The sequence below is a fragment of the Eubalaena glacialis genome, chromosome 12, assembly GCF_028564815.1.
Source record: "Eubalaena glacialis isolate mEubGla1 chromosome 12, mEubGla1.1.hap2.+ XY, whole genome shotgun sequence".
Taxonomy (NCBI): domain Eukaryota; kingdom Metazoa; phylum Chordata; class Mammalia; order Artiodactyla; family Balaenidae; genus Eubalaena; species Eubalaena glacialis.
The window spans coordinates 68,437,136-68,451,533 of record NC_083727.1 but is presented as its reverse complement, the minus strand read 5'-3'; the positions used below and the strand labels follow the sequence as shown (position 1 = coordinate 68,451,533).

The following is a 14,398-nucleotide window of genomic DNA, read 5'->3' as shown; positions in this document are numbered from 1 at the left end:
ATCTACACTGCCATATTGTATCAGCTGGCAATGTTCCAGGTGGCCTATTTAGAGAGTGACACAGTATAGACTTTTGCCCCATGTTTCAACCACTGTCACATCTATTACATCCATTACAGATTGAGCAATGGAAGTTAAAGAATTAAACACACCAGTTTCTCTCTGTTTTAATTAAGCTACAGATCTAGTGGCAAAGCAGGCAGAAAACAATGGATAGATGTAGGCTTCAGAATTATATTCTCCATATACTCGGTCGCTTTGACCAAGGTAATTGGAGTTAAGAACCTATTAAGTTTCCTGTATCTTAAAAAACAAAAGTCAAGATATTTCATAAAAAGACCAGTGACTTACTTCTTCTGGGTTTCCAGATTCGTGTGGCTGCCATGTTTCCAGCTGTCTCTCCAGCTCCTGTCTTAGTTCATTGACATCTTTTAAGAAGGGCTAAGAGGGAAAAGCCACGGATAGAGGAGACCCAGGTTGGAATCACCAACTCACTATACCTGGTTGCCTTCTTCCCTGCAGTATGAACTCCCCCTGAGATGCAAAACTTGAGCAAATTTAATGGCACAGTTAAGACGCCAGACAACCATTCTTCTTCTCCTTCCCATTATGTAGAGGCAAAATGGATAAAGGAAATTTTAACATTTAATAAATCCATCCCAGTAAAACAAACAAAATACCCAGGAAGATATCAATAATGGAAATATTCTTTAATTAATCTAGACTATAATTAAGTCAAAGAATTAGGGAAAACAACTCAGTTAATTGGCTCTTCCTAAATGCAGGCATTAACTCAACGATTCTTACTACTTAACCAACATAAACTTAACTGTCCTGCAGGCTCCTCACACAAGACTGGTGGATGTGAGAGGAGTAGATGTGAGAGCCAGAGGTCCGAGGACAAGACCCACCATCGTGGCGAGGTCAGGACACAGACCATCCACAGTGACCCTGGGATTAACCGTTAGAAGTGTGTTATCTGCTCAGAGAACACATGTGGTACCAACAGTACTCCTTAAAAGACTGATAAGGATATGATACCCCAAAACAACCAGATGCTATATAAAGTTCTTAAGACAAACATGTCTTAAGTTGTTTAAAAGCAACTTATAATTATGTTTTGTCAACTTATTGAAGTAGTAATTTGTGAAAGTTTTAGTACCTGGAAAATCGTGTCCACAAGGAACTGATGGGCTGTATGAATGGTCGAATCTCGGCTTCTCTCTGGTTTCTCATTCTCTGTCTCCCTGTGGGATGTGTCTGTCCTGGGGTCTTGGTCTTCCTCTGTGTTAACAGTTTGGGTCTCCATCTCCATCTCTTCAAAGCCTGTTCTCACACCATAATGTCAACATGAAGACTCAGCCTTCACAGTCACGTGTCAATCCTAACAATTACTCAGACTTCACTCATTCACTCCCCGGCACATTAACACCTCGGCTCCACGTGTCCTTTCTCTCTGAGACAGTCTGCCAATTCTCACTCCCTTAACCTCCCCTTCTCCCCACCCTGATATGGAAGGCGGCTGTTCTGGGAGGCGGAAGTGGGGGGAGACTGTTCTACCCTGACAAGCCTCATAGAACCGTGTGATCCATTAAACTATGTTCATGCAAATAAATAAACTATGTGCATGCAGAACTTTGACAGAACCAAAAACTAAAATAACATCATAGCTCCATTTTATAGATGAGGAAGCTGAGACAAAGAAGACAAATAATTTGCCTCAACCTATAAAGTAAGTAAGGAAGAGAAAGTCTGGATTTGGGTCTAGGAAGGTCTAATCACAGAGCTGCGCCTTTCCCACTGTCCTGTAACAACCGGGCAGTCAGCAGTTCTAACACCCCTGAGAAGACGGACGCAGAAGGAAAAGTTTTTGAATTTAGCAAGTTCTTTTGAATTTGCACTTATACCATTGCTGATAAAGCTATTTTTTCATGTGTTGAATGAATTTAAAAAAAAAACAAAACAGCCTTGTAATAGCACTTGGTCAGCTATGAAATGGAACTGTATGTAATAAGTTTTGTTACCTTCTCACATGCATTTCCCCTATTCAATTTCTTTAAACATTTCTTTAAATAAAATGTTTAAATACAGTATATTTTCATATAATTTAAAATATTGTTTCTCTAATAATCAAGAATATATCTTCTGGGGGACTTCCTTGGTGGCACAGTGGATAATACTCCACGTTCCCAATGCAGGGGGCCTGGGTTCGATCCCTGGTCAGGGAACTCGATCCCAGATGCGTGCCACAACTAAGGAGCCCACCTGCCACAACTAAGACCCCGTGCAACCAAATAAATAAATAATAAAAAAAAGAAAGAAAAAAAGAATATATCTTCTGGTCATACTGGAGTATGTGTACTATTCTGTTTTCTTCTACATATTTAAAAAAGACTGCTGGGTTGGGCTTCGCTGGTGATGCAGTGGTTAAGAATCCGCCTGCCAATGCAGGGGACACGGGTTCGAGCCCTGGTCTGGGAAGACCCCATATGCCACAGAGCAACTAAGTCCGTGTGCCACAACTACTGAGCCTGCGCTCTAGAGCCCGTGCTCCGCAACAAGAGAAGCCCGCGCACCACAACGAAAGAGTAGCCCCCACTCGCTGCAACTAGAGAAAGCACGCGCACAGCAACGAAGACCCAACGCAGACATAAATAAATAAATAAATAAATACATTTTTAAAATAAAGAAATAAAAAAGACTGCTGGGATTTTGTCTGAAACTCAAGTTTCAAGGGTCTCTGTGAAGGACAGCGTCCTGTAACACCTTCCACCTTCCTACTCCCAAATGAAATATGTATAGGGGAATTATTATGGGCAAATGAATATCTAAGCCATGGGTTAGGATGGGGAAAGAACTGACCAAACGCAACTACAGTACCAGAGAAATGGCTTCTCTGAGTCTGAGAGCTTAGGCAGGAGAGTGTGTTCACTGCAGGGCTCACCTGGCCCGGCTGTGCTTCCCGACTTGACCTCCTCTGGCTTCAGCTGCTCTGTGTCTACTGCTCTGAGCTCCTCGGGCTCCTCCACGTCCATGGCGGTAACCTCGATCTCCTCCTCTTCCGGAGCCTTGTTGGAGTCCTTTGCAGACTGCTGCTGCTCCGTGCTAGCCACATCTGCCAACAAAGTGCACACACATGAAAAGGTTAGCTCTTTGCAGAACAAAGTCATCACGAGTGGGTGTGCTTTTGGTCATTCGTAGTTTCCAAGATTCTGCCACTGACTGGTTATGTGGCTTGGACACAGTACTTGGCTTGTCTGTGACCTACTGATGTAAGTACTTAACACTCCCCCCTCCCGCCCCCCGGCCAGAAGCTTCAAGGATATAGTGTAACTATACATGTGACCATAGAGTTGGATGTTTAGCTGGGTTTTTATTGCTATGACCAGAGATTGAACCAGAATAAACATGCCAGGCACATGACTCAGAGCAGCTAATGGAATTATCCTCATTGCCAAGTTATGGGTGGAAAAACTGTAGTGATAAAGTATAACAACACAGGGCACAGAAAGATCAGCATGGGAATCCCAGCATCGTGACCTTGGACAAGTTCTTAAACATCTTCGGCCTCAGTGTGCTGATCTATAAAATGGAGAAATCCTAGCTCATAAAGACTGTTAGAGGAACTCCATGATCATGCCGCAAAGGCTCAGAACGGTGCTGGGCACAAGGTAAAAGCTCCATGCATGGCAGCCATCACTGGTATTGCTTCATTTTTCTTAAAAGTGGGGACAGGGAGAGAAAAGAGTAATCCACAGCAGAGCAGTCTTTTTGTACCATCCTCACAGTACATATTATCAACACCAGCTTACATATTAGGAACGAAACAGTGAAAAGTTACCAAGAGAACTTGAAGCAGAGACTGAGTGACAACTGACTACTCGCTTTCTATGCTGAGATCTTTTTTCTCGTTTGTTTGTTTATTTATTTATGGCTGCGTTGGGTCTTCATTGCTGTGTGCGGGCTTTCTCTAGTTGTGGTGAGCGGGGACTACTCTTTGTAATGCTACACGTGCTTCTCATTGTGGTGGCTTCTCTTATTGCGGAGCACAGGCTCTAGGCGCGCGGGCTTCAGTAGCTGTGGCACGTGGGCTCAGTAGTTGTGGCTCACGGGCTCTAGAGCGCAGGCTCAGTAGTTGTGGCGCACGGCCTTAGTTGCTCTGTGGCATGTGGGATCTTCCCGGATCAGGCCTCAAACCCGTGCCCCTGCGTTGGCAGGAAGATTCTCAACTACTGTGCCAACCAGGGAAGTCCTCTCTCCTTTCTTGAAACACATATTTCAAGTTCACAGCTCCTACCATTGCCGGGTGACTATGAAGAAATGTCCACTACTCAGAATCCCTGAGATCAGTGCTGGGTTTGGATACGGCCAACCATTACCAAAGATATTTAAAAGGCTTACACTAGACCCAGAACCCTGAGCACTGAAACCCTGCACTTGGCTACAGATACACCTTTATATCAAAAACAAATTGTATTTCTGCACAGTTCTTATTAGAAGGAAACTAGTTTAAAAAGCCATTTCCCCTCCCTCCTAAGATGACTTTTAAGAACACCTGGCGGGCACACAGCATAAGCGCTCACGGAGCTCAGTGAGCAAAGGAGAAGCCTTCCCTGCGTCGTACCGTAGGTCTGTACATCATAGGGCTCGCTACCCTGTTTAATGTGCTCAAATGCTTCCGCGTCCTCTGCCTGGGCCTGGGCCGGGCCCTGCTCGGTGTGGCTGTCCGTGTCCACAGTCCTCAGCCTCTTGTGCACACGCTCGTTGTGGTCACCCATGGAGCGTTCGTTGTCGGCCTGCCCAGGTTTCCTCTTAAAACTCTGCGGGAAATATGAGGAAATTCATCAGAACCTTGTCTGTAATGGCAAAAAAGTAAAAATAATCATCATGTTTATCCTCAGGGGGCTGATTAAGTTAATTAGGTGTACCATACACAAGTGGATTTCAGTGAAGCTGTTAATAGAAAGATCTCTAAATACATATACAGAGCAATCTCTATGATATACTTTTATACCTGAAATAAAGGCAAAGAGGCAAAGAAACACTCTCACACAGGGAGGTGCAGACACACAAACATCCATACACATACACTACATATGCAGAAAGTCTCTTAGAAAGAAGACAAGACTGGCGGCACCAATATGCTCTGAGGATAGTCCCTTGGGTGGCTTGAGGACAGGAATAAAATGGAAGCTTTTTAGCGGATTGGTTTCTATCTACTAATTTTGTGTCACATGCATGAATAATACCCCATTTTTAAAAACCTTATTTTTAAAACACAAAAGAGGGAATTCCCTGCCAGTCCAGTGGTTAGGACTCGTCGCTTTCACTGCTGGGGCCCGGGTTCAATCCCTGGTTGGGGAAATAAGATCCTGCAAGCCATGCAGTGAAGCCAAAATAAACAAACAAATCAAATTAAATTTTAAAAAATTTAAAAATAAAACACAGAAGAGAATGGACAGTGAACAGAGTGAGAGTGGTTAGTCCTCGGCAACAACACAACAGCTGGTTTTTAGGCTCCATAATAAGAACAGGATAAGGGTGTGTGCGTGCGTGTGTGTGCGCCTGTGTGTGCATGTGTGTGCGTGCGTCTGTCCCCACACAGGGAAGAAGCCCCAGCTGGGAAAGCCCCACAGTCCTGGTCTGCTCGCCAAGGCTGACATCATGGTGAGACAGCAAAGGCTGGGAATTTGGTGTGTTTTTTTTAAAACCATTACATTTAGAACATCATTTTACATGCAGCCTTCACCTAAGTTTAGGTGAAGAGTGATAGAGACCTGTGTGTTTTTCCTGGTGTTTTTCTGAGAGGCCAACCGGGCGATGAAGTTGGATTCATGGCCTTCTGCCTGGTTTGCATCCGCAGCTCCATTGCCGTGTTCCTGTGAAATCCAAGCCACAAAGAATGAGGTGGAGGAAGCTGTGCAAGCATCTGGTTATCGACTGCACTGTGCACAACTCCTCTCACCATTCTCATCTCACAGTCACATGCAGTTGGCACTCCATATCCGGGGACATGGAGGGCCCACTGCACCGCGCCAGTTTACATAAGGGACTTGAGCAGCCTCGGATTTGGGTATCCAGGGGGGTCTTGGAATCAATCCTTCTTGGACCCCAAGGGACAACTGTGACCATACCTGCCTGTCTGCTCTGGAACTCACCTATGACTAAGGCTTGGCCTGTGGGCAGAAACGAGAGCATCTAGACCTGAGTCTGTTACCCTCTTGCAGGACTTCATTAGTTCCTTGTCTACGGGAGGTAATGGCTTACTTTGAAGGCGGGACAGACCTCGATTTGAAACCAGGCTTCATCACCAACCAGCTGGGTACTCTGGAGATTGTCATTTAACTTTACTGGGGCTTATTTAACTCAGATATAAAATGGAGAACACAGGACTTCCCTGGTGGCTCAGTGGTTAAGAATCCACCTGCCAATGCAGGGGACACGGGTTTGAGCCCTGGTCCGGGAAGATCCCACATGCCACAGAGCAACTAAGCCCGTGCGCCACAACTACTGAGCCTGTGCTCTAGAGCCCAAGAGCCACAACTACTGAGGCCCGTGCGCCACAACAAGAGAAGCCACTGCAATGAGAAGCACACACACAGTGAAGAGTAGCCCCTGCTCGCCGCAACTAGAGAAAGCCTGTGCACAGCAACGAAGTCCCAACGCAGCCAAAAATAAAGAAAAATGTTCTTCTTAAAAAATAAAAAATAAAATGGAGAACATACAAAGAACAATAATATCTATCTTATAGGGCCACTATGAAGACTTGCTAAAGTAATGAAATGCTCAGCGCCTAATGGGTGCTCAGTAAATGGTTTGGAAGGGGGATGAGAAATATAAACCGTTGTAATTATTGCTGAGAAAGTAGGGGTGCAGAGAGGCCAAGGGAGTTGTCCAGAGAAACCTCTGAGTAGCAGGCCCTCCAACTTCCAGGGCTCCTTCCAGGCTGCCAGTGCCCCAACTGGGCCACAAAAGACACATCACCCTATGCCAAGGAATGAAGAGGTACTTTCCATTTGAAATTAAAATGTTTAGAAGCCTGGTGAACAGCAAGGAAAAGGGAAGCACTACTAGATACTAGAGCCATACCACTGCATGAAGTCTCAATTCAACCCTTCTTTCATTAGGAGCTTTCTAAAATGTAATTTGAACTTGATTCTCCCACAGAGAACTACACTCTAATAACTTTTTCTCATTATGCACATCACTTAAATAAAGTGTGTAAAAGTATTCTGGGATTTGTTCCAGGAGGCATATAAAAATAGGTATACGATCACTTTCTTAATGAACAGGAGATGATATTTTAGATGTCCACCACAAAAAAACATCACACACGAACCAACTACTGCTAAATAGAACATGGCTTCAGACAGGGAGAAGAGGCCCTCCCAAGGGGCAGCTGGCGAGGCAGAGAGGGCCCTTCACCTCCTTCCCCTGCTGCTTCTCGGGCGCGGCCCCCGCCAGCTCCACGGCCTGCTCGCTCGGCACGCTCTCCAAGCCCGTCTGCCCGCACGAGTCGTGCTCTTTCCTCTCCGTAGCCTCTGGCACCTGCTGCTCCGTGTCAGAGTTCTCCCCTTCGTCTTCTTTTTCCTGCATCTGCAGGGAAATCAAACACAGCATTAACTGCTCTGGAGGAAGAAGATGAGGTGGGGGGCCCCCCTCACCAAGGGGAGTCTGCAGGGAGGGGATCGGCCAAAGCGGGTCTTAAACAGAAACATAAAGCTGCTTGGCAAAGTAGCCTAAGAGAGATTCCAGTGGGAAGAAGGTAATTTTTTCTCATCATCATTATTTTTAATCGAAGACAAGCCAGACCCGCCATGATACCTGAGGCTGGAGACCTTGGTCAACAGGGACGTCCTTCTCTGCACTTTCCTCACTGGCGTCCTCATCCTCCAAAGACTGCTGCTCCTCCTCTGCGTTCTCTTCAGGATGCTGGGCAACATCCTTGTCTTGGTCGTCAGCTCCTGTGTCCATCTCTTCCTCCCCCTCCTCCTGGTCCTCTTCACTGGAGCCTCCCTCAGGCTCGTGCTGACCCTGACCTTCATTCTGGTCAGCCTCAGTCTCTTCGTTTATGTCTTCGGCTTCATGACCTGCTTCTACAGTATCCATTGGTTTCTCTTTAATTTCCAAAGGATTCTCTTCTGGACAGATGAAACCAAAAGAAGGAACACAGAATTTAAAAACCAAACAATGTGATTTCTTAAGATGGGATGTAGTTACACAAGTGTCTTATTATTATTCTCGAACCAGGAGTTGGCAAACTATGGTCCTTGGGCCAAATCTGGCCATCTACATATTTCTGCAAATTTCTCCAAAAGTTTTATAGGAACACAGCTGCACCAACCGTTTACCTATGTCTTTACCCCATCCATTCTGTATTACCTACGGCTACTTTCACACTATAAGAGCAGAACTGAGTATTTGCGACTCTGTTGCAGCTTATGACCTGCAAAGACTGTATGTTTATTATCTGACCGACCCTTCACAGAAAAATTTTGCCTACGTCTGCTCTTAACCGTACTTACATATTGCATACAACTGTTTAGATGGTGCATTTCATTAAAGAATAAGTAATCCACTAAAAAATCCTAAAAGCCACCACAACAATAGGAATATTTTAGAACAGATAGGAAATGCCAGTCTAAGTTTCAATTATCACTGGGAATAATTGGTAGACATCATTCTTTACCATATGCAGAAAATACAACACATATTCAAATGGGAACAATCTTATTTAAACATTTTGTTTATTTAAAAGAGCTTTTCTATACTTTGGGCACTTCAGAAATCAGTTATTTTGTTAGCAAATAATTCTTTAAAATAATTGCTTCTTCAGACTCACAGAGAGAACTAGTGGTTACCAGTGTGTGTGTGTGTGTGTGTGTGTGTGTGTGTGTGTGTGTGTGTGTGTGTGTGTTGGGGGTGGGAGAGTGGGAGGTACAAACTATCAGGTGTAAGACAGGCTCAAGGATGTATTATACAACATGGGGAATAGAGCCAGTGTTTTGTAGTAACTGTAAATGGAAAGAACTGTATAAAACTTTAAAAAAAATTTCTTAATAGTAATTGCTTCATAGTTTATGTACACAGTAGCTTAAAACAAGCCTGGATATTTTTCTAGGGCAAATGGCTTATTAGATTCTCAGTGGATTTTAATTTTATGCTTGGTTGTTGAATTTAAGGTTGAAGTAAGATTCCAAAATTGTAAGTTAATGGAACTGCCTTAGAAGCAGCAGCTTATACTACATTTAAAAAGTAAACTAGAGGGCTTCCCGGGTGGCGCAGTGGTTAAGAATCCGCCTGCCAATGCAGGGGACACGGGTTTGAGCCCTGGTCCGAGAAGATCCCACATGCCGCAGAGCAACTAAGCCTGTGCACCACAACTACTGAGCCTTGCGCTCTAGAGCCCGTGAGCCACAACTACTGAGCCCACGTGCCACAACTCCTGAAGCCCACGTGCCTAGAGCCCGTGCTCCGCAACAAGAGAAGCCACCGCAATGAGAAGCCTGTGCACCGCAACAAAGAGTAGCCCCCACTCACCGCAACCAGAGAAAGCCCGCGCACGGCAACAAAGGCCCAACGCAGCCAAAAAATAAAAATAAAATATTTATTAAAAAAAAAGTAAACTAGAGATTCACAGAGCGAAGACTGTTCTAAGCACAAATTACCAAATACCTTAAACGTGAGAAATGCATTTAAATTTATAAGCCATATACTCACCTCCTAGATTTAACAGATGTTAACGTGTTGCCACAAATGTATCAATCTTGTCACTTGTTTTTAAGAAATAAATGGTTCTGGACACAGCTGTCTGGATTCTGGATGCCTTTGCCCTTCCTACTTCCTCAGAGCTCATAACCTGAAGTTATTGTATATTATTCCTTTCTATGTGTTCGTACATTTGATGTATCCCTACACAATATATAGTACTGGTTCTTATATTAAATTTTCACCTCAATGGTACCTCTCATTAATTCTTTTGTTAACTTGCTCTTTTTTTTCCAATACAGTGTTTTTAATAGCTTTCTACATATATAACTGATTCACTAAGAAGCAGAGCTTGGCTGGCGCCACCTTTCGTCTGGTTACCCACCACGATGGGGGCTATTTCAGCGGCACCGCGTACACAAGCTTCCGATACTAGACAGCACCCCTAAGGAGTCACACTCGGGTTGAAGAGTGGGTGACAGAGGCGCTAGGGTACTGCCATGCCAAGTGATTTCTTTTGGGATTATTCCATTTCACTCCCCATGATGATTTCATATTTCAGACTAAACACACAACATACGCACAACAATCAACAACTTTCCCAGGAAAGCTGTGACTGGGCTCCATGCGAGGCCTGGCTCTACCTGGACTGCACGGTGTTTACATCAACCCATGAGACGGGGCACATGGTGACACTGTGTGGCGATGGAGCTGTGTGTGACAGCACCACCTGTGACAGCAGCACTGAAACACAGGATAGGAGATGACAGGAGTGACAGAGACCTGCTGGTTTACAAGCTTTAGGTCTACCTAGAGGAGAAACACAACAAAGAAAAAGCGAGGAATTTTATCAAACTGGAATTGTGCTGACCAGACACGATAATGACCTGGCCATGACACTGGCCTGAAGAGAAATCGGTTACTGCTCAGTTTCAATGACTTCCAACGGGCTCTTTAGGTTTCGAAAGACACACCTTCTCCGTCTTCGTGGTCTGTGTCCCCATCACCATCCTTGTCTTCACTGTCTAGGTTCAAGTCATCTGGAAGGTCCAAGGCCTCAGGTTCGGGCAGCTTTTCCTGATTGCCATGGTAAGGGTCCACCTCGTTCTCATCATATTCCCTCTTTGGACAACGGAGAGAACAAGAAAAAAAAATTAAAATGAACTTTTAAAAAGTGTAGCATTCACACATAATCAGCTCAAAGCACAGTTGACTCTTGAACAACACAGGTCTGAACTGTGTGGGTCCACTTACATGGACCACTTATGCACGTTTTTTTCAATAAATACGTGCTACAGTGCCACACAGATCCGTGGCTGGTGGGACCCGCGGATGTAGAGGGCCAGCTGTAAAGTTACACACAGATTTCCAACCCTGCAGATGGTCAGTGCCCCCAACGCCTACATTGCTCAAGGGTCAACTGTAGTTATGCTGAGAGAATACAGTGTCTCTTCCCTAAAATTACCAGCACACATTAGAATTTTACCAATATTTTTTGAATTTTCATGTTGGAATTTCAAGTTTCACTTTCAGTGCACATTCTCCACTGATAAGAGGTGCTGCGTTACTTAATCTCAAAGAGAACACGGAAGTTTATGGGAAGAAATATAGAACAGAACCACAGGTTTTAGCTTCCAAACTACAGCATGAGTCCAAACAGCATGAAGACCACCTCATCGGTAACCAATAGTTAGATATTTTATATCCGGTTAAGAGGCTCTGTTACACATTCCCTTATGAGGCAATGGGAAAACAAATGATAAGCAGGAAAAAAATGTCCTGAGACACCCCAGGAGCTGTGCACTGCAGTGGCCTGGCCTTGAGTCAGGAGAGCAGGTTGGTTTTGAATCCTCATTACCTCATCTATTTGTTCATTAATTTTATCTTGGCCTTGCCCATCATCAGCTTCTGCTTCTTCCTTTTCTCCCTTCTTATCTTGCTGGGTTTTATCTCTGTTTGACTTCCCAGCATCCAAGTTGTCATCTTTAGCAACAAGTTCAGGATCTTCCTAAATATTAGAGGAAGAAAAAACACAAAAATCCTCGCTCTCAATCTGAAAAACTGCTTTCACATAGGTTGACCCTACCTAACGCAGCTCTTAGACACATATTGGGCCAACCCCATGGAAACATCCAGCCGACAGGGCATATGTCATCCTGGAGGGAACGTGCAGGTCTGCCCGGATGGCAGCAGTGAGGGCAGGTGTGTGAACAGCGGGGGTGGGGAGTTGTCGTGAACATGCAAGTCAGGCTACTCTTTTAGCCGTGAAGACAATCGATAACCAAGATAGCAGAGGGAAAAGAAGAAACAGAGATGGAAGAAACAGAAGAAGAAAAACCAAGACAGAAAAGGACGAGCAGTGAACAGCAGGGAGTGGTATTTGGGAGGAAGACTGCCTCCTCTCAACCTAGGGACTATGTGATGGAGGGAATCTTTTAATTACCTCATCCATTCCCGGTCCTGTTTCTTCAGTTTTACTGTCTTCTTCCTCCTCATCTTCCTCACCGTCGTCATCACCCCAAAGCCTCTCATCTAGTTTGTCAGCTTCCTCACCATTCAGATCGCCCATCTGTTTATCCAGGTCTCCACCCTCACTATCTGATTTCTCATCATCCTCTTCTGAAAGGGAAGAAAGCGGAGCTTAGTTCGGCAGATCCCCAAATTGATCTGTTCCTGTGTATGTAGGAGAGGCAAGGGCCGGGCAAGGGTCCTACCTGGGATTTACTGCCTGTTTCTACAGAACACCCTAGAGGAGATGCTTTAGATCTCCTGAAGCAGTCCTACTGTGTTTTGCAGACTGTTTGAAGGAGGAAGGAGGTCTGTGATGTGTTATGTCGACAGACTGTAAGGAGGGTGGTGGAACAGCTGTCAGGATGTCTAGTTCTGGTGCTGGGAGAATGTTCATTATGGGACTTCAGCAACCTCACTGGGTTTTGGTTTCTTACCTGGGAAATGATGAGGCTGGACTACGAAATTTCCAAGGTTCCTCCCCATCTCCAACATACTCTATGTCAATGATTTTACCCAACATCTCAAATCATGTGTCTAGCTCAATTAACCAGAATTTTCTTGCCTTTGTCTTCGTTCAAGGTCTACTTTGACAAAGGTTATACCCTTAAACGCTACTTAGGCATGCATACATTCTTCTACTCTGAGGTCAGGTATCATTTCTGCAAGGCATTCACTTAAAGTAAGACACTGTATTTCAAATTAAGCTTTGGACAGAAATTGAGGGCAATAGTTGAATTGTGGTTCAAACACCACAGATGATAATGTGCTGTAAGAAATCTTATTATCAAATAATTTTCAATGACACATAATGTTCATAAGTTAAATGAAAAAAGCAGACTACAGAACCACTTATGGTCTCTGCGTCTATATATATACATGCAAGAAATGGAAATAACCCAAAACTGATTAAGTGATTTGGGTGGTAGGCCTAAAGGGTATCGATTTGGGTTCTGCATTTTTGTTCCAAATCATCTACAACAAATGTCTACTAATTTTGTAATTAGAAAAAAATATATATTAAAAAAAAACCTCCCCAGAACAATTTAACTTGAGCTGAGAGCCCAGCTCTGCTAGGGATCATCTCCTTGCTCTTCTGGATTTCCCTGAAGGGCACTACGGAGTCACTGATCTGGCACACTAGGCAGCCAGAGCATCAGAGTCAGCGTCTCCGCTTACTCAGAGCAGAATCTCCAAAATGGACTAGAGACTTCTGACTGGAGGTGGGGATGGCACAGGCATATAATGATGTTTCCACCTGCAGTTATGCAGAGTAACCAACTTGTTCCAAAAGAGTATAATAGGCTCCTTATTGGAAATATGTAATTTCCTGTATAAAATATTTATTTTTCAAGTATAAGAATGAAGTGACAGATAATCTCAAACCTTGTTCTTCAAGCTCCCCGTCATGCATTTTCCCATCAAAGTCTTCTGACATCTCAATGGCATTATCCTCGCCCTTAATGTCTGATTTTGAGTCAGGATCCTCTTTATCCTTTTCTTGATCCTTCTGAAATGTATCTTCTGCCTATATCAAAAAGCATTATAGAAACATAAATGCACACTGTAACATTACTAATGTTTATTCAGCTCTAAATAGAATATATAAATGCCAAGATTAATGGTATAAAATTATCTCTGGGGAGAGAAAATACACATAATTTGTGACTTGCTTTAACATTTCTGTAATTAATTTCCAGTTATATTACATTTTTTGTTAGAGAATATAGAATTTTGTTGAGGTTTTCTCCATGAGAATTGTGTTTGTTTGTTTTTTTGCCAAGCCGTGCAGCTTGTGGGATCTTAGTCTCCCAACCAGGGATTGAACCTGGGCCACCTGCAGTGGAAGCACAGAGTCCTAACCACTGGACCACCAGGGAATTTCCCTGAATTTTTTTTTTTTTTAATCCATATATATTAAAAAAGACTATGCATTCTCTGTAGGGTAAAAGAAAATTCATCAGTCTTATTATATTGCCCATAAATTTAATATCTGTTTTGTCACTTTGATCTCTCATAGACATTACCCAACTGTGAATGTAATTTTTCCCCCTACTACTTTCCTTTTTATTTTATTTTTTTATTGAAGTATAGTTGATTTACAATGTTGTGTTAGTTTCGGGTGTACAGCAAAGTGATTCAGTTATATATACACATACACACACACTTTTTCAGATTCTTT

At 43.7% G+C, this 14,398-nt stretch overlaps 1 protein-coding gene across 1 annotated transcript in view; it reads right to left on the bottom strand.

Annotated features, from left to right (window-relative positions):
• The window catches only part of MDN1 (midasin AAA ATPase 1), a 153,538-nt gene that overhangs the window by 8,269 nt on the left and 130,871 nt on the right, over positions 1-14,398 (bottom strand). The window contains exons 85-95 of the mRNA XM_061206786.1: positions 13,603-13,744; positions 12,152-12,327; positions 11,567-11,716; positions 10,683-10,830; positions 7,825-8,141; positions 7,426-7,596; positions 5,778-5,879; positions 4,625-4,820; positions 2,945-3,115; positions 1,163-1,326; positions 352-441 (exon numbers count right to left, since the gene is read on the bottom strand). Coding sequence (XP_061062769.1) covers positions 352-441; positions 1,163-1,326; positions 2,945-3,115; positions 4,625-4,820; positions 5,778-5,879; positions 7,426-7,596; positions 7,825-8,141; positions 10,683-10,830; positions 11,567-11,716; positions 12,152-12,327; positions 13,603-13,744 — 1,827 coding nt within the window. The remainder of the gene's footprint in view (positions 1-351; positions 442-1,162; positions 1,327-2,944; positions 3,116-4,624; positions 4,821-5,777; positions 5,880-7,425; positions 7,597-7,824; positions 8,142-10,682; positions 10,831-11,566; positions 11,717-12,151; positions 12,328-13,602; positions 13,745-14,398) is intronic.